The 27912-nt window shown below is 34.9% G+C and overlaps 2 protein-coding genes and 1 pseudogene across 4 annotated transcripts in view; 2 read left to right on the top strand and 1 right to left on the bottom strand.

Annotated features, from left to right (window-relative positions):
- The window catches only part of JAK2 (Janus kinase 2), a 118366-nt gene extending 109588 nt beyond the window's left edge, over window positions 1-8778 (top strand). For 2 of the 3 annotated variants that reach the window (XM_019965993.2, XM_019965994.2), the window contains exons 23-25: window positions 5933-6050; window positions 7573-7686; window positions 7936-8778. In XM_019965993.2, coding sequence (XP_019821552.1) covers window positions 5933-6050; window positions 7573-7686; window positions 7936-8043 — 340 coding nt within the window. In that variant the 3' untranslated portion in view covers window positions 8044-8778. Of the gene's footprint in view, window positions 1-712; window positions 775-5932; window positions 6051-7572; window positions 7687-7935 lie in introns of those variants that run through there. The other variant, XR_011568038.1, reaches the window with a different exon arrangement.
- A 621-nt stretch (window positions 8779-9399) lies between these two features.
- LOC139184539 (26S proteasome regulatory subunit 10B pseudogene) lies at window positions 9400-26667 on the top strand (annotated as a pseudogene).
- LOC109562903 (insulin-like peptide INSL6) overlaps window positions 26404-27912 on the bottom strand; it is a 73906-nt gene continuing 72397 nt past the window's right edge. Inside the window, exon 5 of the mRNA XM_070794582.1 lies at window positions 26404-26808. Within this exon, the coding sequence (XP_070650683.1) occupies window positions 26465-26808 (344 nt within the window). The 3' untranslated portion in view covers window positions 26404-26464. The remainder of the gene's footprint in view (window positions 26809-27912) is intronic.

The following is a 27912-nucleotide window of genomic DNA, read 5'->3' as shown; positions in this document are numbered from 1 at the left end:
ATACAGAGAGGAAACTAGTGGTTACAAGTAGGGAGGGGCATTATGGGGGTGGCCGAATGGGAGGTACAAACTACTGGACGTGAGATAGGCTACAGGGATATATTTGTTCAACATGGGGAATATAGCTAATATTTTGTACTAACTGTAAATGGTGTATAACCTTTAAAAATCATATAAAAATTTTTTTAAAAATCAGGTGCAAAAAAGGTGTATTAAACCAACATTAAAGAAACTTGCAAAAATGTAAAACATACAACTCTAAATACAAAATTTGTTGTTTTGGAAAACAGTTATTTTTTATAAAAATATTATTTATGCTAGTATTACTGGGTTTATTGTTATTTTTAATGATACTTTTATGTCTCCTTGGTTTTGAAATCTAATATGGTAAATATTAGTAGATTCAACCCACATAAACAAAAGCTTTGGGGGCACGTCAGTAAATTTTTAGTGTATAGGGGACTTCATACCAGAACTGGAGGTATAGAGAGTGCATTGTGTTAAGGAGAGGCTAACAGCAGAGAGGACTACTTAGACAACTTTTTCAGGTATCTAGGTCATTGATTTTGAAACCCTTTGTGCATATATACCCATTGAAAGAATTATCAAAAGCTGTATTCTTTATGAAACATTTTAAAATTTTATATGGTTGTAAATATTTTGTAAAGTATTATAAATAATGACATTAATACAAGGTGTATCAATCCTTTAGAGATATACAGTGAAATCCAAATGCCACAGCAACTTGATAAAGATTGTCACCCACTTAAAAAGGTATAGAAAGAGACTGTCTTTTTGATAGAAACTTTATGTTATTCCTTTTTCTCTTTAAAATTATGTTTACACCTCCCTTCTCAGAATTCTGCATAATGTATTTTATTTTGCACTTGGAATATATCTTGATAATCTCCTCTGTAACCAAAATACATATATAAATTGAATTAATTTTAAAATTTCCTGTGACCACAAAACTATTCATTTTTTTCCTTCTGGATTGAACTATCACTGAAGTTACTGTCAGGGTGCAATTTCCAATGCAATATAAATGAATTATTAATTTGGATTAGTTATTTGACTAGTTCTTTAAAAATGTTTATTGCAATCATTTCTTAATGAGATATGGAGTTTTTTTTTTCCCCCTCCAACTAGTCCATATAGCCTTAGATAAATATTATTTACTGTTATAAGGGGACCAGATTCAACATAAATTCCAAGTCTATTTTTGTTTTTGTAAGCACAGAGAAAACTTTTTTGTATAAATGAGATGGAAATGGAAGGAGTTTTGTTATGTCATTCACGTTTATGACTTGTGATAAGCAAAACAATATGCAGTGATCTACTGATAGAATTTGTTAGCTGGCAATTTCATTAGATCCATTCTGTTTTCAATTTCATAGAAAACAAAGAATTAAACCCACTTGATTTTCAAAAGTGGATTTACTACCCAATCATTAGGGTCTTTCATTTTCTCAGTTTCCAGGAAGTATGCCAAAATTTTTTTTTCAAATTAATTCAAATCATGGTATTACTCTCATGTAGAGGCATCTTGTTTATACATTTATAAAAAGTTAAGAAACAGAATATTAATTTTGATACAGTATTTTAAATAATGTTTTATAATTTTTAAATACATAATTTAAATATGGCAATCCCTTGCTCTATCTCAAAGATTGAGTCACTTAATGAGGAATGTCCTTCATTCAATCTGCTTAGCAATACCAGGCCTCATAAACAAATACACTTATTTTCCGACAGAAAAAACTTTAGTTCATTTTTAAGTTCAAGTAGTTAATGTTATGAAATACTGTTTTTAAAAAAATCATTATAAACTATAGAACACATATGCAGAGAGACAAGTTTACAATGAAGCTAACAAGGCATATCTGTCAGAGTTCCTTCTTTTTGAGATTCTTTCTTTTCTAATTTTAAATATTCACTTTTATACCTAACTTTATATTCTTATCATAAAGAAGGCCCCTAAAGCTTTGGGCCCTGTATTTCTTCCTGAATATCTGGAAAGATTAATCACAAAGGAAATCAGGATAAGCTTATGTGCATTCATGCATGCTAAGTCGCTTCAGTTGTGTCTGACTCTTTGCGACCTCATGGACTGTAGCCTTCCTGTCCAGAGGAGGACTGCAGTCTCCTCTGTCTGTGGGATTCTCCAGGTGAGGATAGTGGAGTGGATTGCCGTGCCCTCCTCCAGGGCAGGATAAGCTTAAAATGATATATATTTAGTATAATTAATTTCCTTATTAAACAATTAAGATAAATTGCTTCTCATTACTTAATTTCCTAATACATAATACAGAATAAAATATTGTTAAGATTACGTTTTATGAAGTAAGGCATATGGTAAAAGGCCTATTACTCCTTCAGTAAATAAATGTTTTAGGGAAATTGAACTCTGATGTTTGACTTTGTGCTGCTCAGTCGCGTCAACTCTTTGCAACCTGTAGACTGTAATTCACCAGGGATTTTCCAGGCAAGAATACTGGAATGAGTTTCCATTTCCTTCTCCAGCATATCTTCCCCACCCAGTGATCCAGCCCATGTCTCTTGCATCTCCTGCATTGATAGGTGGATTCTTTACCAGGATTGCCACCTGGGAAGCCTGATGTTTGACTTTGGGGACTCACTAATAAGAAGCTTGTATAAAAATCAGAAACCTTATCATTGATCATGATCAAGATTTTATGTGTTTAATGAAAAAGAAAGCTATATACTGCTAGAAACTAATCAGATAGTTAGTATATTGTTTTATTTTCATAGTAGCAAGTAAAAATATTAAGTGTTTTATGTAAGTAAATGAGGTCAACTAATTTTTACATATTTCAGAAGGAGTTGACAGAATATATTTTAACTAACTTATTGAAAAGTAAACACTAAAGTTTGAAAGAAATAATAATTTTTATCCATCAGATTTAGCCACCATATTTTTTAAAATATGTAATTTCATTTAAAAGAATCATTGTCATCTATATTGCTTTTATTGTTCACAAGTGTTGTTTAGCTTACAGCTTGCCCTGTAGGTTTGTATTAAGAAGAACTAAGGGAAAAGGCTTCTGCTGAGATTTTTTTTTTTAATTATTAAAGCAGGGTTTTGAATTAATGACAAATCCTTATACTGCTCTTGCTATAGAGCCCCTTGGAAATATTTGTATATTTTTTCTGCTTACTCCTCACCTGGTTTGAAGATCTCTGTACTAGTCATGAGATAAAGATCTAACGAAGACTGTAATGGCAGTATTGGATTGGGAGGCTGATTGGAGACATAACTAAGACATACTAAAGAAACTTAGTGACTCAGTAGACTTTGGAGTGAGAGATGAGTCAAATATAATTCTTAAGATTTTGAGTTTAGGGAGTTAGATTTGATGTCATTCATTGATTGCACAGAGAAAGCAAAATAATCTTGTACAGGTGGGCTGGATTTCTTTTTGCCTATGGAACTTTAATGTGTAAATTTTAAGTAAGTCTGAAACATAAAAGAAATGTCAAAGATAAAGTGGCTGTAAATTTGGGAGACCTTAGTGTGTAAGTGGATGATACTATCTAAGGGAATTTTTTTGAACGAGAGGAAAAGCTCTGATTATGGAACCTGGGGGAAACCCAACTTTAGAGAATTGAGAAAAGGAGGGAACGTGCTGGGGAAATGCCATTAAAAACGAATCTCCTCGCAACCCAGAAAGCCTCTCCCCCAAAACAGAACAGAAAGAAAACATTTTGGTTACTGAATAAACATTAATCCAGAAAGTAATATGCACCATAAGCAGTCTGCTAAGAGGTTGCCAAAAAACAGAAAGAAATCTCACTCTTGGATATGGCCAAGACAGTTCAACTCGTTCCATATATGTTCTCAGGATAAACAGTAACTAGTCCTCAAGTAAGAGGACTCGACAGCATCATCTGTCACACATAAGTTCATCCTAAATTCACTTAGTAATAGGAGTGCCCATTTGTGTTAGCTAATTGGCTTTATCCAAAGGAAAAATAAACTTCTCATATTTTTATGATAGGAGATAGTTTTGCAACTTGCAGGAGGCACCAGCCCAAGTTAGGCTCCTGCCCTCCCACTTAAACTGGGATGTAGGGGCATGATCTTCCTTGATAACTGCATTCTGAAGAGGTGGTTTCCAGGTTCTTGAGAAAGACATAGCTATATGTAAACCTGGCAAGAGGCTTTTAAACAAAAGCTTTTAAAAAGATTTTTACATACATTTCAAATAGAGAATTCACAATTCTACATTTTCTAAAGTAAATGAGAAGAGAGTCCTTTCTCTCCTTTTCTACATGGGCTTCTTTTTTCCTTTGTATTTATCCTTACATATATAATGTGAAAATGAAGGGAGAAATTACAGAGTGCTTTCATGAAAGCCAAAGTAAGAGAATATTTTGCAAAGGTTGAGGAAGTAGTACTCCTCTTCAAGGAGGTTATATTCCATTTGTGGGATTAACATAACTAAATATGTAAATTTTTAAAATAAATATTAAAATAATGGTAAATTGTGTAGTATAGACTGAAAGTACAATAGAAATTCAATAGCATGAGGTCATAAGACCTTAAGTAGTTAGAGAAGGATTTCTAGAAGTGAGGAACCATAGGCTGAAGGAGAGAAGGAGATTTTGAAGGAGAGATTCAGTTCATATAATTCATATTTTAAATCTAAGTTTAAAACAGATCTTTCATTATTCTCTTTAATGAATATAAACAGAATATAAACATTGTTGACCATGATATGCATAATCCATTGGCCAAAATTCTCCCTTGGGTAGTGTTAATACTTGAGGGAAAGGATGACACCATTTTCCCCTGTGACTTTCTATTTTCTATGTTCCCTCTTTTAATCACCCCCTTTCAGATTAACAGTTATTTGTTTTATATGTTAATAGCTTCAAGTCTTCTCCAGCTTAAAAGGCACTTTTTTCTTTAGGATACTTGCATGCATGCCAAGTCACTTCAGTTGTGTCTGACTCTGTTTGACCTTATGGACTGCAGCTTGCCAGGCTCCTCTGTCCATGGATTCTCCGAGCGAAAATACTGGAGTGGATTGCCATGTCCTCCTCCAGGGGATCTTCCCAACTCAGGGATCAGACCCTTGTCTCCTGCATTGCAGGCAGATCCTTTACCATCTGAGCCACCAGGGAAGCCCCCCTAGAATACTTATCTGGATTCATTTTAAGCTTAACTTGGAAAGATCAGCTTTTTTTTTTTTTTTTTTTTCCATTTCTTTGAAAGTACTGTGCAGTTAACCTTGGTGTTAAGGAGACAAAATTAATTTTTTTTTTTTTTTTTTGCTTTTAGTTATCTTTGTGTGTTGTGGTTCCCAAGACCAGCCTCAGGTTTGATCATTCACTGGAAGGACTCATAGGACTCAGCATACAGTCATAAACATGACTATGACTCTTACAGAGAAAGGATAGAAAGAAAAATCAGCAAAAGGAAAAGACTCTGTGGCGATGCCTGGAGGAAACCAAGCACATGTTTTCAAGTGTCCTCTCCCAGTAAAGTCAAATGGGACACACTTAATTCCCCCAGCAATAAATTCTGACTACACGTGTGAAATGTCATCTACTAAGGAAACTTAATAGAGACTCAGTGCCCACAGTTTTTATTGGAACTGATCCATGTAGATATTTTCTGTCTGGCATATACCAAAACTCTAGACTCATATTGTCTACGGAAATGGTTTAGGTGCAGTAAGCCACTTCTGTCATTTAGGGAATTGTGGAAACCCTCCTGAATATAACATCCCAGGTGCCAGTCAAGTGTCAGCATTCAACCAACAGACCTTTTTGATGATTGCAAACTCAGGCCTGATGTGTTAACCCTTTTCTGTACACCTTGTTTTTTATTTTGTTTTTAAATCCAGTGATTTGCAGGTAAAATCAAGAGTTGGCACATCAAGTAACTCTTTTAAATATATTACAGGTATGCACCAGAATCACTGACAGAGAGCAAGTTTTCTGTGGCTTCAGATGTTTGGAGCTTTGGAGTGGTTCTGTATGAACTTTTCACATATATTGACAAGAGTAAAAGCCCACCAGCGGTCAGTATGCTTTTTGTTTACTTTCAATTTTTTTTTTAACATGAGAAAAGCGTTTCGAAAGAATAATAGTAAACTTAGGGTTATTTTAGAGTTCCTATTGGTTATTTATAAGACAACAAGCAACAAAATAACCCCCAAACTAACTCATTAAATTAACTTGAAGTTTTGAAAGGTGGGGATTATAGTACTGTTTAATATATTCTCTTTATATTATTTTTAGTAAATCCAATAAACTCATTCTTCCCAGGAATTATTGCAAATGTTAAACCTTTTAAAATAATATTTTTTCTATTCATTGTATAATTTTAATATAGGACAGTATAGAAAAGAAAATGAAAGTAATCTCTAATTCAGCTACTCAGAGGTAACCACTTTAATACTGTAGTATGTTTTCTTTCAGGATTCTTTTAATTTTATATGTAAAAATTAAATTTTATTAAAAAGTTTTATTTATAAAATGAGTCATACTGTACAGTTAGCTTTCCTGCTTTTTCATTAGATTATAACATGGACATTTTCCTATGTTAATAAATACTTACTACAAATATGACTTCTAATTTCTTGGTGATGTTTCAACATAAAGATATAGTTTCTGGACAATCATTTTCTGTTTTTCAGCCTTTTAAGTAACACTCATTGAACATAGTGGCTATCCTTATATATAAATATTTATGTTTATCTCTGGTTGTCATCTTAGAGTGAAAATGTAATTATATGTGAAATATTATGAGCTCTTACATATAATAGATTTTGATGATTTCAAAATGCTCTCCAGGAAATCTGTATCTCAATTAGACTCTCAGTAGCTGTGCATAGGGGTATGTATTTTATCATTTGTCCGTGTCGACTGTTACATTTCCACGCAGCTTTGCCAAACTGATGGGAGAGAAGTTGTAGCGATTTGATTTTAATTTGCATTTCTGCCTTTAGTGTGCTTGAGTACATATTTATTGGGCATTTGGGGTAAGTGCATGTGTGCATTGTATCCTCATGTACTTTGCCCATTTTTATATTGGTAACTTTTCTTGCCAATATACAAGAGTCTTCTGTATTTAAATAAATGTGTTCATTGTAAATATTCCTCTACCTTATGGTTCAGACTTTAATCTTATGAAATTTAAACATATGAACATCTCTCCATTCCATTTATGCTTTAATATTCATTCTGCATTTTTTTATGTCCTCTTCTACATTCAGCTTTTTATTTCAACTGAAATGTGATATGATGTGTTAAAGTGTGTTTTTAGTTCACTGGTTTTGAATTCTTCTCAGGGGATTTGTGTTGAGGGTGTTATAGTTACAGAAATGGCATTGTAGAGGTTCCACATTTAACAATCTTTTATGAAGTATGACTGAAAAGGAAGTTTTTGAAGTTAAAATAGTCTTTAAAAGTTTTTAAAAGTTTCAAGGTAAGGAAACATACATACATGGGATTTTTCCCATTTACTGGAAGAAATTGAGAATTCTGCTTCAAATTAAATGTACCAAAAATATGTGATTAAAAAGTAGGTTTGTGTTTCAGGAATTTATGCGTATGATTGGCAATGACAAACAAGGACAGATGATTGTGTTCCATTTGATAGAACTCCTGAAGAATAATGGAAGATTACCAAGACCAGATGGATGCCCAGATGAGGTAACAAAAATTTTTTTTATCCACAGTAATCATGCATTTTCTTTCTCTTTTTACCCAAGGATTTCAGGTCAGTTTATGCAGTTCACTGGACTTTTAGATAAGTAGCATAAACATGACTGTGGATGTAGGTATAGCCATGACATACGCCTCTATGAAAAAATTAAGTAGGAGTTCCAAATTCATGTCTTCACCAATTAAAAAATGGCGCTTTGTGTTCATTGTAATTTTGGTTTATTTTCCCTTTTACAGATATATGTGATTATGACAGAATGCTGGAACAATAATGTAAACCAGCGCCCCTCTTTCAGAGACCTAGCAGTTCGAGTTGATCAAATAAGGGACAACATGACTGGATGAAAGAAATGAACTTCACTCTGAGACCAGGATAGACTTACAGAACAAAGTTTTGTATTTCACATTGCTGTGGACTTTTGTTACGTATATCATTATTATGTATATCACAATATTTGCCAGCAAAAGTGTGGAAATACCTGCTTAAAACTTTCGAAGTTTAGTGAGTTTTTCTTCATGAGGATACCAGCCAAAGACATTGATGAAAAGTCCTTAGCAAAGAGTTTTGTAAACTACTTGGGGAACCTGATCAGTCAGTTAACATCACTTTTCTTTGGCAAAAAAAGAAAATTAGACATTTTTCAACTAAGAATTATAAGCGATTAAAAAATTGTAAGTTTTAAATATATACAGAATACGTATGTACAGTTTTTACCATAGTGAATGTGTGACACCTTGGCATCTTGTGTGATGTTTTACACAGGGGCTGGCGTTCATAAATAATGTTTTATAATTTTTCCATAGTTCTATGATAACTTCACTCTATAGACAAATTAAGATGCTCAGATAATTGAATATGCACCTTTTTGTCCTCGCGCATTTATGTCACTGGCCAGCAATATAAGCAGGTGTATACTTTAGCTTGTTGTTCTGTGTACTGTAAATATTTTTCAAAGCAAAGGGAACAAATGTTTAGTTTTATTTGTATAGGGAATTTTCCTGACCCTCTAGAATACATTTTGAAATGGAACAAGTTTACAAAGATTAACACAATATATTTTCTTATTTGTCTCCCTTGTATCTGTTTGTGGCACGTATGTTTTTTAAATATAACTATCTCCAGATTTTTTCTAAGACCACCGTGAACAGTTTTCTTTTAAAATTTTGAGATTACAAATGCCAGGAATATTGTCATCCCTTGAGCTGTTGGTTACCAATAAGATTCTTCAATCCCTGGGACCTATGGTCATGCATTAAATTTAAGTGTAAGCTATAATAGAGATTTTTTTTTTTCATATATATAAGCCTACTAAGATGCACAGTGGTTTAGGAATTTTTTTCTAAAGAATGTATATTTTAGGGATTTCAGAAATCTATTGCAATCATAAAAGAGATCTTTTTTGTTGTTGTTAGATTCTTATATACAAGGGAGAAATTAAATTGATTTTTTAAAATGATTATTAATTTTATTCAAAAATGCCAGTAGAAAATTCTTAATGTATATCTTGAAAAAAAATGAGTGTTTTCAATTAAGTATAAAGGGTTGTTTATTATTGTTGTCATTTTAGTGCTACTCCATTTTAGACATCATACCTAAAATATGGTGGGTTTGTGTGTGTATGTGTGTTATTTATACAAAGTTTAAAATACTTGGAATTTTGGTTAGAAAGAAAATAGTTCATTTTCAGTGCTATATGCTTCTATATATATATTTTTTTTTTTTTTTTACTTAAAGACTTTAGATTATCTTTCTAACTTTCAGAGCTGGTTTTTTAAATGCTTATTATATAAGAAAAAAAAATGCCTCACACATAAAGTTTGAGTTTTTTTGTTGGAAGGAAAGGGAAGAAATGCTTTTTATGTTATCTTTAAAGTATTTGGGCTTCTTTCATAGCTCAGTTGGTAAAGAATCTGCCTGCAATGCAGGAGACCCTGGTTCGATTCCTGGGTTGGGAAGATCCCCTGAAGAAGGGATAGGCTACCCACTCCAGTATTTTGGGGCTTTCCTTGTGGCTAAGCTGGTAAAGAATCTGCCTGCAATGCAGGAGACACCAGTTCGATCCCTGGGTTGGGAAGATCCCCTGGAGAAGGGAAAGGCTACCCACTTCAGTATTCTGGCCTGGAGAATGCCATGGACTGTATAGTCCATGGGGTTGCAAAGAGTCAGACACGACTGAGTGACCTTCACTTACTTTAAAACATTTTACCAAATGTAGTTACCAAACACACAAATCTTCTAAAATGATAATGTATTGGATTTTAAAAGATTTCTAGTAAATATTTTGATGAAAGTTGACTATAATTTTTATTTAATTTGTAAAAAGACTCCTCCAGGATCTGTATATGTAATGTTAATGCACTTAAGAGATCTTCCGTTCTGCTACTTTTCAAGTCAAAAATAGCATATCATATATGTTTGATTTCAGATTTTTGTACTAAAACTTAGGTACCTGAAGTAGATTCTTAGAAGTTGATAACATTTTGTTTATAAAAATAAGAATGTTAACTAGATTTCTTTTAAAATAGTTTTTCTTTTAATGCTTCAGTTTTTAGTTTTAGGAGAAAATTCCATATATCTAAAGTTTTTAGATGGAATGACTGCTTTATTGTAAAATTCTAAGTTTTCAAAAGAATTATTGTTCATTGAGTGTTTATGATGTTTTAAATTTTGATTCCGACCTTATATAAAAGGAAAGTAAACTTGCCGCTGTTTAGTTGATTGTGCATAAGACACAGGTAAGTAAGTATTGTACCAGTTAATGCCAGACAGCTTCTTCAAATTAATATTCTTCAGAAATGAGGGTACAGATTTTCTTTAAAATCTGTGATTCTGTAAATATTCCAGTATTTTTAGTTACACAATCTTTATGTAAATAATCCCCTATATCCATGGCTACCTACTTTGGGAAACAGTCACTTTTTCATGTTATTTATATATGCTGCCGGTAGCACTATAATTTGCTATGGAAGAGTGCTTTCTTATAACCCAAGACTTCTGCTTTAAAATCAAGTGAAATTTTTATCACAACCATAACTTGATATTTAATTTTATTTAAACAATTTTGTTATGGACATTAGAGGATACTGCAGTTCTATACATAGGGACTCATTTTGGGGCGGCATGATGTCAGATTGAGACGGTATTATTTTCATCGTTGTGCCTTTTGCATGTTCCTACAAAATTGAAATACTGATTTAATCAATAATTCAGAAGTGAGTGATCACACCATCGTGATTATCTGGGTCATGAAGATCTTTTTTGTACAGTTCTTCTGTGTATTCTTGCCACCTCTTCTTAATATCGTCTGCTTCTATTAGGTCCATACCGTTTCTGTCCTTTATTAAGCCCATCTTTGCATGAAAATTTCCCTTGGTATCTCTAATTTTCTTGAAGAGATCTCTATAGTCTTTCCCATTCTATTGTTTTCCTCTATTTCTTTGCATTGATCCCTGAAGAAGGCTTTCTTATCTCTCCTTGCTGTTCTTTGGAACTCTGCATTCAGATGCGTATATCTTTCCTTTTCTCCTTTGTTTTTCTCGTCTCTTCTTTTCACAGCTATTTGTAAGGCCTCCTCAAACAGCCATTTTGCTTTTTTGCCTTTCTTTTCCATGGGGATGGTCTTGATCCCTGTCTCCTGTACAGTGTCACGAACCTCCATCCATAGTTCATCAGGCACTCTATCAGATCTAGTCCCTTAAATCTATTTCTCACTTCCACTGTATAATCGTAAGGGATTTGATTTAGGTCATACCTGAATGGTCTAGTGGTTTTCCCTACTTTCTTCATATTAAGTCTGAATTTGTCAATAAGGAGTTCATGATCTGAGCCACAATCAGCTCCCAGTCTTGTTTTTGCTGACTGTATAGAGCTTCTCCATCTTTGGCTGCATAGAATATAATCAGTCTGATTTCCATGTTGACCATCTGGTGATGTCCATGTGTAGAGTCTTCTCTTGTGTTGTTGGAAGAGGGTGTTTGCTATTACAAGTACGTTCTCTTGGCAAAACTCTATTAGCCTTTGCTTCATTCTGTACTCCAAGGCCAAATTTGCCTGTTACTCCAGGTGTTTCTTGACTTCCTACTTTTGCATTCCAGTCCCCTATAATGAAAAGGACATCTTTTTTGGGTGTTAGATCTAAAAGGTTTTATAGGTCTTCATAGAACCATTCAACTTCAGCTTCTTCAGCATCACATTACATACCTAAATATTAAAATATTTTCTAAATTACCAATTTTGTTTCACTTTATTACAGTATGTTCATCTTAGGTTAAAATATTAATAATTTCTGTTGTGTTTATGCCAGATGTTATTGCATAGTACAGGGCCTAAATATTTTTCTCTTCCAGCCTTACAAATTTATAAGGAAAAGCCTTATCTCTAAATGAAACATCAATCAACATTAATGTTTCTTAAAGTTTTTAATGAGCATTTTCCATTATAATGCCTTTCTTTGCTTAGCAAATTGTTTAACATCTTATTTTGAACTGTAATAGATTGATGAAATCATTAAAAGAGTTCTAGGAGTCCCTGTTCTAGTTATCCATAGCATTAAATTTTGTGAACAATTATGTTTTTAATAACTGTACCAGGAAGAACTCTTAATAGATGCTGTTTATTGAGGTCAAGCATGTCACCTCTGAGCAATGTGAACAGAAAGTAGCATAGCATTTAGGTCTGACTACAGGTAAATAGCATTAATAAATGGTGCAAGGTGGTAAGGAAAAGGCACATAGCAGGACATTGTAGAGGCAGCTGGATAAGAACTTATTAGTTGCAGATGATAAGACATTGCAGATGATAAGACATTATCAGATACAAGTATACTGAAGACACAAATGAAAGTATGCAACAGAAAGTTTTATCAGTTATCCTTCCAAGAACATAGTTGAAAATGTTTAGGTGCTTCTCACACACAAAGAGATAATTAAGTAGGTAGTATTTTTAATGAAAAAGTTTGAGTATTTCAAACTCTTAGAAAAATGTGAATCTCAAAGCATGAGTTTTCTAGTAGTATTGAGTACAAGCTTGTGAGTTGGACTTTATTAACTGAAACTAAAAACATTAGAGAGCAAAAAAATCATAGACACTATAGAAAATAGAAATGAGAAATACAAACCTAAACACACAAACTTAACAATTATTTAAATACTTGAAATTTTTTTAACTTCAACAACTTGAAATACACTATACTTTATTCTTCTGCATAATTTGTTGAAGATTGCTGTAAACCTTTATAACTATCCCAAATTTTAATTATATAAGAACAAAATTTATTTTATGTCCTTAGTAACGTTCAAGTTTTTGGATTAATTTTGGTTGGAGAAGAAGGAAAAGAAAGTTGTTTGCAGAATCTTGACTCTTAATAACAAGTAACTGAATTCTCCAACAATACTGATTAAAATACTTTTAATCTTCATAACCCAGGTTATGAGTGCAAGCTGCAGGTGGCCAAGATCTAAATGACAAATCTAATGTAGTTTCTGTTGAATGGCAGAAATTATTATCTGCTGTTCACAAAGCATTTTAAAAACAAAAATAGTCACTATTTCCCACAAATTCTGCCAGAATATTGTTTTCTTTCTTTCCTTCTTTAAAAAAATGTTTTAAATACTTTTTTCTATCAGTAAGTTTGAGTACAGCATGAATCCCCTGGTACCAGTTCTTTTTCTTTCTGTTATTAGTTTTGTAACATTATAATGTAACTTACTGAATAGGAATTCTTGATAATATAGTAAGGGTATTGGTGATTTAAAAATTTGAGACAAAATCTTACCTTTTTATTGAAGGACTTTGAGAAACGTTGAATTCTAAACCCTGAGTATATCATTATAATTCCTTAAGGTGGCCCCATTTACTTCCTAAATTACTATTATAGAGGAATAAAACTCCAAAAACTGAGATTACTGTAGAGGACAATCTTTTTCCTAATAATGATTTGGAAATCTGAGACCTAAAGAACAATGTATGTGGTGAGGGGGAAAGGAGATTTCTAGATTCTGTCAGATCTCAAACTTGCATTTAATGGGAATTTTTTCTAACATCTTGAATTTCTCTTATTTTAGGGTTACTATAATAAATGTAGAAGGTGTTGACTTTTAAAAAAACTGCACAATGTGAGAGTTATGAGTTAAATTTTGTTTGGGGCAAAATGAGGACCCAGGAAGCAGCATCTCAGACAGCTCTAAGAAACTGTTCCAAAGAGGCAGGGGGGAAGAGGGTCAGTATATATGTGATTTTGGTGAAGGGGGATACATGCAGATCAAGCACTTTTTTCTTTTATTTTTAAGAAAGTTTCTGCTAGTCATGAACAGTTGACATCATGAAGGATTTTAGTGCTTTCCTAGATAGGAGATTCAAGAATTGGGCTTATAAAATCTGCTCCCCAAAATATCTATCTGAAGACCTGTCCTGCCATTTTTTCCCCCAGCACAGTGTGCCTCATTTCTGCTCTCCATCCTAAACTCCTTTAAGGGGTGTTGAAAATAAGCAGCTGCAGCAGCACAATGATTTAGTCTTTGTAGAAGTAGATGGCAAGTGCCAGTTTGTAGTTGACAAAGGTTAGAGGATGGATAGCTCAGTCAAATGCCAAAGTATTATGGCTCTAGTAGTTATCTAGGCCATTTTTTTACAGCTGCTCCAACGTGGGCACTTAATTTTCAGATTCTTAGTACAGTCATTTTTCTTTTCTAAACTTAAAAAATAAAAGATCATGTCCATATTGTATACCCCTTCAGACCTTCCTACATATACACTCACCAATACTGACACATGCAGGCTCCCTGCGACTTTAAATTTGCATCAGATAATTCAAATTAATGGTTGCAGTAATGAAGACATCACCTCTTGATAAAATCCTAAATCCCATTCATGTGTTGAGAATAAAGAAGAGTAGATAGTGCAGTTATGGATATAGTTATGGATATATAAGACATGAGTAATCTTCTGTGAGGGTCAATCCTGATGGTATTTCATCTTATAATTCCCTGTTAAATAAACATACAGACAAAACCAAGAGATTTAAACTTTCAGTTCTGCGGCAACTTTCAGATACCAGCCCTAATCATGATGGTTTTAGAGAATCTAGTTTGGTGTGGCCCCAAATATAAAGGATCCATAGAAAGAATTTCTTGGGCTTGGGCCTAATATGAGAGTTGGAGTTTCATATATAAACTTCTCTTTAGAGCATGCTTTTTCAGCAGAATTGATACCAACTCTCAGGGGTGAACAGTGACAAAAAAAAAAAAAAAAAAAAAAACTTATTTTTTAATGTATAAAGCACAGAAATACAGTACATAAGTAGATAGGCAGTAATATAAAATTCTCATGGTGGAAGAGACTAGGAGAAAATGACTAAAAAGTTCTTTGTAGATATTAGGGATAATGCAAAGAATGTTGAGAAACACTGCTCTTAAGTGTACTCATGTAGACATGGGCCAAACCAGTACTACCTGAGAAATGACTTCAGTTAGAAAGGGAAGATATGTCAGTGTGAGAACACTGAGTGTATTGGATCTTTAAGCATGCATGCATGCTAAGTTGCTTCAGTCGTGTCCGACTCTGTCCAACGCCATGGACAGCAGCCCACCAGTCTCCTCTGTCCACGGAATTCTCTAAGCAAGAGTACTGGAGTGGGTTGCCATGTCCTTCTCCAAAATATACTAAATAGTGTATCTGAACTAAGAAAAATTAGTTGGTAAAGTCACCTAATTTTAATCTCTCTAGAATTTAAAGGTTTTCCTTCATAGATGGAAAAATCGAGGCTTCTTCAATGGAGTACCTCCATGAGAACCATTTTGTTGTCTTTGATTTTACATTTCACAATAAATCAGTTAAGATATAATTGTCTCAAAAAACTTAGGGTATCTTAATGATATGCAGTGTATTAGCAGTTTTTCTTCTTGATCATAAAAGGAGATAATAACAAAGATATTAAAACCATGGCATATTACTGTATATTAAAGGCAGAATAGGGACTTCCCTGGTGCTCCAGTGGCTAAGACTCTGCTCCCAATGCACGGGACCTAGGATTGATCCATAGTCAGGGAACTAGAGATCCCACATGCTGCAACTAAGACCTGGTACAGCCAAAATAAAAAAAACCTCAACATTCAGAAAACTAAGATCATGGCATCTGGTCCCATCACTTCATGACAAATAGATGGGGAAACAATGGAAACAGTGACAGTCTTTATTTTCTTAGGCTCCAAAATCACTGCAGATGGTGACTGCAGCCATGAAATTAAAAGACACTTGCTCCTTGGAAGAAAAGCTATGACTGGCCTAGACAGCATTTAAAAAAGCAGAGATATTACTCTGCTGACAAAAGTCTGTCTAGTCAAAGCTATGGTTTTTCCAGTATTCATGTACGGATGTGAGAGTTGGACCGTAAAGAAAGCTGAGCACCGAAGAATTGATGCTTTTGAACTGTGGTGTTGGAGAAGACACCTGAGAGTCCCTTGGACTGCAAGGAGATCCAACCAGTCCATACTAAAGGAAATCAGTCCTGAATATTCATTGGAAGGACTGATGCTGAAGCTGAAACTCCAATCCTTTGGTCACCTGATGCAAAGAACTGACTCATTGGAAAAGACCCTGATGCTGGGAAAGATTGAAGGTGGGAAGAGAAAGGGATGACAGAGGATGAGATGGTTGGATGGCATCACTGACTCAATGGACATGAGTTTGAGTAAGCTCTGGGAGTTGGTGGTGGACAGGGAAGCCTGGTGTGCTGCAGTTCATGGGGTTGCAAAGAGTCGGGCAAGACTGAGCGACTGAACTGAACAGCCAAAATAAATAGTAAAAATAAAATATTGAAAAAAAAAATAAAGCCAGAATTTCTATACAGAAATAGTAAAGAAACTAACACCAGCAAATGAAGATCATATCTATTCTATGAAATTTACCTAGAAGTCAAAGCATTAGTCTTTGAAAAATGCTACAGCTTTTTACATTCTGTGATATCCATTGTAATGGTTGTGATGTTATTTAATGTGGTTTTCATTTGCATTTCACTAATGGTTAATGATCTTTTTTTTAATGATTTATTTTAATTGGAGGCCAATTATAATATTCTGGTAGTTTCTGCCATACATTGACATGAATCAGCTACGAGTGTACATGTGTCCCCCTGTCCTGAACCCCCCTCCTACCTCCCTCCCCATCCCATCCCTCTGGGTTGTCCCAGTGCACTGGCTTTGAGTGCCCTGTTACATGCATTGAACTTGGACTGGTCATCTGTCTCACATATGGTAATATACATGTTTCAATGCTATTCTCTCAAATCTTCCTACCTTTGCCTTCTCCCACAGAATCCAAAAGTCTGTTCTTTACATCTGTGTCTCTTCTGTCTTGCAGGTCATCATTACCATCTTTCTAAATTGCATATATATGCATTAATATACGGTATTGTTTTTCTTCCTGACTTACATCACTCAGTATAATAGGCTCCAGTTTCATCTACCTCATGATCTTAAGTATCTTTTAATACGTAATTTTACTGGTCATTTTTTCATCTTTGGAGAAATGTCTATTTAAGTCCTTTGTCCATTTTAATTAAGATTGGGTTCATGTTTTTAGTTGTAGAAGTTCTTTCTATATTCTGGATATTAACCCTTTATCACATATATAATTTTAGATATTATTCCCATTCTGTGGATTGCCATTTTATTCTGTTCATTGTATCCTCTTATGCACAAAAGTTTAAAATTTTGATATTTTCCAGTTTATCTACTTTTACTTTCAGTGTCATATTCCAGAAATCATTGCCAAATCCATTGTCAGAAGAAAACACTGGGAAAAAAATTCTTAAGTGTTTTATGCCTTTAACTCTTAATATTTAGGTCTTTGATCCATAATTTTTCTATATGTTGAAAGATAGTATCCATATATATATATATATATTTATTTTTTATTATTATTTTTTTTGCATGTAGATTTCTAGTTTTTCCAGCACCACTTTTTGAAAAGAGTATCTTTCTTCTACCGGATGACTTTGGGATACCTTTGTTGAAATGTGTTTGACTGTATACGTGAGAGTTTATTTCTGAGTTCTCTGTTACATGCTATTAGTTTATATGTTTGTCTTTATGCCAGTATCACATTGTTCTTATTACTGTAGCTTTTATTTTAAGTTTTGCAGTCATGAAGTGAGAGACTTCCAATTTTGTTGTTCTTTGTAAAAATTGTTTTGGCTATTTGGTGTCCCTTGAAACTGCATATGAGGTTTAGAATGGGTTTTATATTTCTGGGAAAAAAATCATAAGGATTTTGAATGGTATTACATTAAATCTGTAGACTGTATTTAGGGTACAGGTAGGGCTTCCCTGGTGGCTCAGATGGTAAAGAATCTGCCTGCAATGCAGGAGACCCCGGTTCAATCCCTGGATTGGGAAGATCCCCTGGAGAAGGAAATGGCTACCCACTCGAGTATTCTTACCTGGAGAATTCCATGGATGGAGGAGCCTAGCAGGCTACAGTCCATGAGGATGCAGAGTCTGACACAACTGAGCAACTAACACTTCACTTCATTTCACTTTCAGTATCCTCTTAGGTAGTTATCTCATTTTATCCACACAACTCTATGAGGTAGACACTATTATTTTTTTTGCTTTAAATATGTAGACACTGACATTTAGCAAGATACAATAAATTTAGAAAGTGGAGAAAGAAGGGATGTTAGAGTTTGAATTTAGGCAGTCTGACTCCAGGAGTTTGCCCGAGTTTATAATTGCTTCACTATGCTGCCTTTCACAGCTTTGGCAGCATACATATAAAGCAGCAATAAACTAGATAAGCTTTCTTCAGTGATATTTCTCAGATGGCAAGATGACAAAATCATTTCAGTTTCCAGTGAAAATTATTTGAACATATTTTTAGTTGGACTGTCACTTTCTGTCCCTCAAAACACAAACAAACAAACAAAAAAAAACCCTACAAGTGCACAACAGTGTGATAAAATGTAGAAAACAAGTGTTTTTGTAGAAAGAACAAGGTAAGTGATGATAATGAATTTGCTAGATGATGAGAGAAAATTGAAAGTAAATGAACTTAAAAAAAAAAAAAACTTGGGAAGGTACAATATGACTGTGAGCTGAATAGGAAGGAGCAGGTGCAGCAGCTGCCAGGAGGGCGAACACAAGGTTTCATGTTCACCAGAATGCAGGGCAAAAGCAGTGACTTCATAGGCGCCTAGGCCAGACCTACCTGCTGATCTGTTGTTCATTAGTGGTCTGGGAAAGCAGGGATGGCTGTGGCTCTCCCTGGGGTAATAAAAACTGGTGTTGGAAATATCAGGGAATGTTCATCTATCAGAACTCTTGGGGGAGACAAGTATTTTGCTTGGGTCTAGAGTACCAAGATAACATCCTGTAGGCTCCAGTGCTGGAAACACTGCCTAACTGGTTTAATCGCCATTCATTCCCTCAAAGTATGTTGCAGCTTGGACTAGAGAGATGGGGACAGAAATGGAAAGAAGTCGGTATGCTATTGTGGTTTGGATGGAAAGGGTAAGAGAAGAACAACTAGATGGAAGGAGTTTAAACCAGAATTCCACTTTGGAGATGTTAAATCTGAGATGCCTAATAGATATCGAAGTAGAAGGAAAGCCCAGAAATGTTACACAGGCAGTCATTTAAAATAATGGATATAGTTAAGCTAACTAAGGAAGTGTTAGATAAAGACAGCGAGTAGAGGATCAGGACCTGAGACAATCTTAACATTTAAGGGTTAGACTGAGGATGAAGACTGAGCAAGGAAAGACAGAGTAGTCCACTTCAAGAAATAATGTTGTTCACTTGCTAAGTCATGTCTGACTCTTTGCAACCCCTTGGACTGCAGCACACCAGGCTTCCCTGTCCTTCACTATCTCCAGAGTTTGCTCAAACTCATGTTCATAGAGTCAGTGATGCTATCTAACAATCTCATCCTCTACCACCCCCTTCTCTTTTGCTTTCAGTCTTTCCCAGTATCAGGGCCTTTTCCAATGAGTCTGCTCTTTGCATCAGGTGGCTAAATTATTTATTGCAGCGTCAGCATCAGTGCTTCCAATGAATATTCAAGGTTGATTTCCTTTCGGATTGACTGGTTTGATCTTGTTACTGTCCAAGGAAATCTCAAGAATCTTCTCCAACACCACAATTCAAAAGCAGAAATTCTTTGGGCCAAGCCTTCTTTATGGTCCAACTCTCATATCTGCACATGCCTACTGGAAAAACCATAGCTTTGACTATCCGGACCTTTGTCGGCCAAGTGATGTTTCTGCTTTTTACTATTCTGTCTAGGTTTGTCATAGCTTTTCTTCCAAGGAGCAAGTGTCTTAATTTCATGGCTGCAGCCACCATCCGCAGTGGTTTTGGAGCCTGGAAAGTAAAATCTGCCACTGTTGCCACTTTATCACCGTCTATTTGCTATGAAGTGGTGGGACCGGATGTCATGACCCTAGTTTGTTGAACACTGAGTTTTAAAGCCAGTTTTTTCACTCTTCTCTTTCAACTTCATCAAGAGGCTTTTTAGTTCCTCTTTGCTAGCTGCCATTAGGGTGGTAGTATCTGCATATCTGAGGTTGTTTTCTGTCCCAGCAACCTTGATTCCAACTTATGATTTGTCCAGCCTGGCATTTCACATGATGAACTGTGCATATAAGTTAAATAAGTGTGATGATATACCGCCTTGTTGTACTCCTTTCCCAACTTTGAACCAGTCTGTTGTTCCATGTCCAATTCTGATTTGCTTCTTGACCTGCATACAGGTTTCTTAAGAGACAGGTAAAGTGGTCTGGTATTCCCATCTCTTTAAGAATTTTCCAGTTTGTTGTGATCCACACAGTCAAAAGCTTTAGCATAGTCAGTGAGGCAGAAGTAGATGCTATTCTGGAATTCTCTTGCTTTTTCTATGATCCAACAGATGTTGGCAATTTGATCTCTGGTTCCTCTCACTTTTGTAAATCCAGCTTGTACATCTGGTAGTTCTTGGTTCAGGTACTGCCGAAGCCTAGCTTGAAGAATTTTGAGCATTAATTTGCTAGCATGTGAAATGAGTACAATTGTACGGTAATTTGAATCTTCTTTGCCATTGCCTTTCTTTGGGATTGGAATGAAAACTGACCTTTTCCAGGCCTGTGGCCACTGCTGAGTTTTCCAAATAACAGTATCATCTTTTAGGATTTGAAATAGCTCAGCTGGAATTCTGTCACCTCCACTAGCTTTGTTTGTAGTGCTTCTTTTTTAAGGCCCACTTGACTTCATGTTCCAGGATGTCTGGCTCTAGGTGAGTGACCACACTATCATCTGGGTCATTAAGATTTTTTTTTTTGTACAGTTCTTGTGTGTATTCTTGCCACCTCTTCTTAATCTCTTCTGCTTCTGTTAGGTCCTTGCCATTTCTGTCCTTTATTGTATCTTTGTATGAAATATTCGTTTGGTATCTCTAGTTTTCTTTTTATTTTATTTTATTTTTAAACTTTACAAATTGTATTAGTTTTGCCAAATATCAAAATGAATCTGCCACAGGTATATGTGTTCCCCATCCTGAACCCTCCTCCCTCCTCCCTCCCCATACTATCCCTCTGGGTCGTCCCAGTGCACTAGCCCCAAGCATCCAGTATCGTGCATCGAACCTGGACTGGCAACTCATTTCATACATGATATTATACATGTTTCAATGCCATTCTCCCAAATCTTCCCACCCTCTCCCTCTGCAACAGAGTCCATAAGACTGTTCTATACATCAGTGTCTCTTTTGCTGTCTCGTACACAGGGTTATTGTTAGCATCTTTCTAAATTCCATATATATGCATTAGTATACTGTATTGGTGTTTTTCTTTCTGGCTTACTTCACTCTGTATAATAGGCTTCAGTTTCATCCACCTCATTAGAACTGATTCAAATGTATTCTTTTTAATGGCTGAGTAATACTCCATTGTGTATATGTACCACAGCTTTCTTATCCTAGTTTTCTTGAAATGATCTCTAGTCTTTCCCAGTCTGTTATTTTCCTCTGTTTCCTTGCATTGTTCACTTAAGAAGGCTTTATCTCTCCATGCTATTCTCTGGAACTCTGCATTCAGTTGAGTATATGTTTCCTTTTCTTGTTTGCCTTCACTTCTCTTTTCTCAGCTATTTGTAATAAAGGAAGATAATCAGACACAGTTATGTACAACATGGTAACTTGACACGACAATAAAGGAAGAAAGACTAATAGATGATGAATGTGAGGGAGAATACAAAATTGAAATGGGCAGGATCATCTGGCCCCCACCTTCCAGTGCTGCTCCCCTCTTCATCCCACCTTGTTCCCCACCTCATTGGCCATGGCCATTCTTGGCATTCCTTATGAGTGATGGCATCTCATCATGGTAGACCACAGAGATAATAAACTTCAAGACTATCACATGCAAAAAAGTGCTGGAACACAAGACAATAGCTATCTTAAACCATTAAGGATAAAAGACCTTACCAATCAGTGTGCTTCCCTCATAGCTTACTTGGGAAAGAAACTACTTGCAGTGCAGGAGACCTGGGTTCGATCCCTGGGTCTGGAAGATCCCCTAGAGAAGGAAATGGCAACCCACTCCTGTATTCTTGCCTGGCGAATCCCATGGACAGAGGGACCTGGCAGGCTACAGTCCTTGAGGTCGCAAGAGTCAGACACGACTTAGTGACTAAACCACCACCACCACCAATCAGTAATGAGAAGTCTGAAAATTATCTGAAGGACTTCGAGTCACGCAAATGTAGAAAGATTGTGGGTAAAGTACTTAAGATATTGATTCAAAAATTCACTGTTAAAGCTATAAATGGATCAAGATATGTTTTGAGTTGTCCTTGTAGCCTGAAAAAAGTAAGCTGAAGCCAGGAACAAGAGCTGCTTTGCACATGAATACACATTTGCCAAGATCCACTGTTTTATAGCATGTTTCATGGACACAGATAATCCTTTTTTCTGAGACTGGGCTGTTATCAGATTATCAAATTGATAGAGGTGAAAGAACTACCTCCTACAAACCTAGAATTATTCCATTGTAATGGTAGTATGGCTAAAAGGCTGTTGTATGAACAGCCAGTTATAGGGAAAACACTAATAGCAAGAGCTGTTAGCCAGCTGGACTACAATTTTCTAAATGTATATAGCTCTGCTATAGACAAGTACATTGGTGAAAGTGCTCATTTGATCAGAGAACTGTTTCAGTATGCCAGAGATTATCAGCCATGCATCATTTTTATGAATAAAACAGATGTCATTGTGAGTATTAGCTTTGTGAAAGTACTTCACCTGATAGGTTCAGAGGACTTTAATGGAGTTACTCAAATGGATGGATATGATACTCTGCACAGAGTTAAAATGATCATGGCTAAAAAAGAGCACAGTGAATCCTGTTTTGCTGTCTCCAGGTAAATTAAATATATATTTATAAGCAATATTAGATATACTGAAAATCTATGAAGGTACCATGATAAAATAGATTATTTAGAAGTACTTGTGAAGCTTTCAGAGAGCTTTAACAGAGCAGACCTGAGAAATGTTTGCACTGATGCAGGTATGTTTACAATTCATGCTGATATGAGTTTGTAGTGTAGAAAGACTTTATGAAAACAATCAGAAGTGGCTAATTTTAAGAAGCTGAGCTTAAATTGGACTACATGGTTTTGACAGCTACATGACACTGGTTTAACATAAAAATCAGTTGAAAATGTATGCAATAGCAATAATCTCATTAAAATTGTATGAATTAAAAATACTTGAAAATAAAGTAAAAATGTATAGCTTATAACAGAAGTTAAATAAAAATGTATAGTTTATAACAGATATAGAAATTAAATATATAAACACAAATAGCAGAAAAGACAGGAGGGGTAAATGGAAGTATTGTGTTGAAAAGGTCTTAAACTGCATGTGAAGTGATAAAATATTTGAAGGAATCTGTAATAAAGATGCATATTGTATCAAATTTTAAGAAATAGCAAAGTAACCAACAAGATAAAATGAAATTTTAAAAGATTTCAACCCAACAGAACGCAAGGAGAAAAAGGAACAGAAATCACATAGGATAATAGCAGAAGTATAGATTTAAATCCAAACCATATGGCTAATTAAATCCATACCATATTGATAATTACATTAATCAATGATCTAAACTTCCAAATAAAAGGCATATATTGTCAAACTCAATGAAAAAGCAAGAACCAACTACATGCTGTTTACAAGGAACCAATTTTAAATATAAAGATGAAAAGAGGTTAAGAATAAAAAGGTAAAAAATAATATATGATGGAAACACTAATCATAAGAAAGCTGAAGTTGCTATATTAGTATCAGGAATATTACCAGTGATAAAGGGAGACATAATAATGAAACTATTAATTCAGTAGAAGATAGATACAACATGCATGTAGTAATTTTTAAATACAGGAAGATAAATGAGCTAAAAGAACAAATAGACAAGTGCAAAATTATAGATATTTCAGTACTTTTCTCTGACAGAAAAAACAGCAAGATCAGTAAAGATATAGAACTCTGAGAACAACACAATCAACCAACTTCAACTAACTGACATTTATGAACTACTCCACAAACAGCAGCATGTACATATAGCAGAATATACATTCTTACCAAGTGTTTAGAAATAGGACAGTTATTAACCAACACAGATGCAAACAAAACAAAGTAGGGGCCAAATAAATGAACTCCAGACAAAACATATGGATAATTTCTGCTCATGATCTTGACATCAGGAACATTGAACAAGATGCTAGGATTAAAATCTTGGTCTAGCTCTACCCCTAACTAGCAAGTAACAACATGAAGAAGCCTCAAGAGGCTGCATAATATTAAGGTACCTCAGCTTTCATTCATTTTTTTCCTACTTCAGGATTGCTCTAAGGAGTCCATAAGGAAAATATGAGTGTTCTATCTAAATTAACAAAATCATTGTTAATACAATTACAGATATTAACAGACAGGCACTAAGCTAAGAAGCTAATTAAATATACCCTAGCATAAAAATTACTAAAGTGTGTAGGTAAGTATATAGCTAGGCAGATAACATACTTGGTAAATCTCATAATTTTCTAATTGACACTTTGGATATATATGTTAGGAAGCTAATAAAACTCCATTTTTATTCTTAAACTACAAGTACAGACCTACACTTCTTCAAACTAGTTCAAGTGTATCACTGTATTTTGGCTTACAAGGCAACTCTCAATGGAGCAGTTTCATCAAACACCCAGCCAACTTACTGTATCACTCAACCATGATATGATATAATCTATCATTTTATATCAAAACAAGTGACTAAAAATTAAAGTGAATGCTGTACCCTAGAACTGGTTAAAAAATTGTATCTATTAATGCACTGTAAATGAATATAACAGATACACGTGGAAAAGAGCTTTGGTTCTAAAAAATAACAGAGCCAAATAGGAATTTAAAATTTTAATTGAAAAGAACATTACAGTGCATATTTGGGAAAGAAACTAGAAAAATATTCCAAATTATACTTACCCCCTAATTAATGGCAGAAAATAGGAATTTCACTTTGGATTCTTTGTATAAGCTTTGCTCTAATTTGTAGCATTAAAAGATTTTCCCATGTGGACATAAAGTGGAAAAACATACCAAAAACTTAGTGCTATAGTACCTATATTGAGTTAAGATATGCAAGCACATAAACAGAATTGCTACAATATTCATACTGTGAATATTAACAGTGATTGTCAACCTTTAACCTACTTAAGAATGACTCAGAAGGCCTGTAAAAATGCAGACCAATGAGCCCCATACCCAGAGTTCTAATTCAGTAGGTCTGGGAGAGGACCTTAGAACTGCATTTCTAACACGTTCCCAGGTGATGCCGACACTGCACTCTATTCTGACCAAGCCTGAATAAGACTTCACATTGTATCAGTACCTTCAAAGCAAAGACAGGGGATCTCGGAGAGAGATTACAACCTCAAGAAAGTCACTGAACTATGTCCTCAATAGAAACTGTGAAAAGACTTACCAGTTACTATACAAAGAATTAAAACTGTACCTACTAAAAATGTGTAAGAGCTACTACGGGTAGTTGGTTAGCTAATTTAAGTCAGTAGGACAGATGTACTGGCATACTGCTGCTGCTGCTGCATTGCTTCAATCGTGTCCAACTCTGTGTGACCCCATAGAAAGCAGCCCACCAGGCTCCCGTCCCTGGGATTCTCCAGGCAAGAACACTGGAGTGGGTTGCCATTTCCTTCTCCAATGCATGAAAGTGAAAAGTGAAAGTGAGGTCGCTCAGTCGTGTCCAACTCTTTGCGACCCCATGGACTCCAGCGCACCAGGCTCCTCCGTCCATGGGATTTTCCAGGCAAGAGTACTGGAGTGGGGTGCCATTGCCTTCTCCAACTGGCATACTAGAGTGAGCCTAATAGTAATGGGCACCAGTCAGTATATCATACACATGGAATGCAGAACACTCCATAATCCATTTAAATGCTACTTAAGAGAGTTTCAAAACCATAAATAAGAATAAACAGGTAATCGTTAGATGTCTGCATAGATCATGCCACCTCCAGTAATATCTTCAAATATAAAAATATATGAAAAACAGAGCACCAAAGAAAATACTAAGTCGTATTACCACCACAAAGTATTGCTAAGTGCTTACAAATACATCTAGATGTTGGTCACAGCAGAGAAACTACAAGGACAATCACCAAAAAAATAATAAGTAAAATATATTAAGCTTTTTATTAAGTTAGTGTAAGTCTCATGATGGTTAGTATATCTCAGTCACAACTGCTGATGCTTCCTTAAGTTTTCATAATCAATATATGGAAGGCATGCAATAATAAGTTCTTCTTTTGTACATCCCTTCTGACAACATTTTTCTGAGTATCCTCTGCGTTTTCTTTGGGGATGATTCCCCCAAAACAAATTGCTTAAGGTTTTGATTTTGTTTGTATTTTTCTTCTGAAATTCTATAATCTCATGAATATATGGACTGATATCTTGTGATGAGGAAGATTCCTCTTGTCTTGTCTTAAAAGGCAAGTTGGCCTTTTTATACTGATACTCAGGCAGTGACTGCATCTTCATATTGTTTATTGCTTCTTCCTGAGAGGCAGAAGTAGGGACTGTTGAGAGGCAAGAAATAAATCCTTTATTAAAATCTTAGCTGAAAATTTAATCATAATGCTGTAACACTAAAGCCAGCTAATTCTGAAACACAAGTAATCACATTTTAACTAGTAAAATGGTTATTCAAAAGCAATGTATATGTTTAAGTAAAACAGTTGTAATGTTTTCCTATAAAAAGGCCTAGAAACCTTTGTACACTTTTATTCAGAAAACATTTTTTGAGCTATAATTCATATGCCATAAAATTAAGCATTTTAAATATACAATTAGTATATTCACAAGGTTGCACAAACATCACCACTACCTGATTCCAGAACATTTCTATCATCCCCAAAAGAAACCTCCCCCGATTAGGAGTCACTCCCATTTTCCTCTTCTTTCAGCCCCTGGTACCTACTAATCTACTTTATATTTCTACAGATCTGCCTAAAACATAACCATATATGGTCATTTGTGTCTGGTTTTTTTCACTGAGCATATTTTCGAGGTTCAATCCTGTTGCAGCATGTCTGCCAGTACTTTATTCTTTTTATGGATGAATAATTTTCCATTGTATGGATATATCACATTTTATTTACCCAGTTGATAAATATGTGGGTTCTTTCTACTTTTTAACTATTAAGAATAACACTGCTCAGAACATCCACATACGTTTTTGTGTGAACACATTTTCAGTTCTCTTGGGTATATACCTAGGAGTAGAACTGCTGGATTGTATGGTAAATTTGTTTACCTTTTTTTAGGAACTGCCAGTTTTCCACAGTGGCTACACCATTTTACAATCCCACCACTGGTATACTAGGCTTCCAGTTGCTATACATCTTGGCCAACATTTTATGTTTTCCATTTTTTGATGGTAGCCATCCTAATGGATGTGAAGTGGAATCCCATTATCATTTTGATTTGTAATGACCTTGCAACTAATGATGTTGAGTATTTTTCATGTCCTTATTGTATATCCTCCTTGTAGAAATGTATATTCAAATTTTTGCCCATTTGTAATTGAGTTACTTGTTTTTTTATGCATATTTTATAACTAAGTGATTAGTAGAAGCCATTCTGTTGAAATATAAAGAAATGGAGAAGTGTGATATGCTCAG

Source organism: Bos indicus, chromosome 8, assembly GCF_029378745.1.
Source record: "Bos indicus isolate NIAB-ARS_2022 breed Sahiwal x Tharparkar chromosome 8, NIAB-ARS_B.indTharparkar_mat_pri_1.0, whole genome shotgun sequence".
NCBI classification, from domain to species: domain Eukaryota; kingdom Metazoa; phylum Chordata; class Mammalia; order Artiodactyla; family Bovidae; genus Bos; species Bos indicus.
The sequence above is the reverse complement of the archived record's forward strand: the minus strand, read 5'-3'. Positions and strand labels throughout refer to the sequence as shown.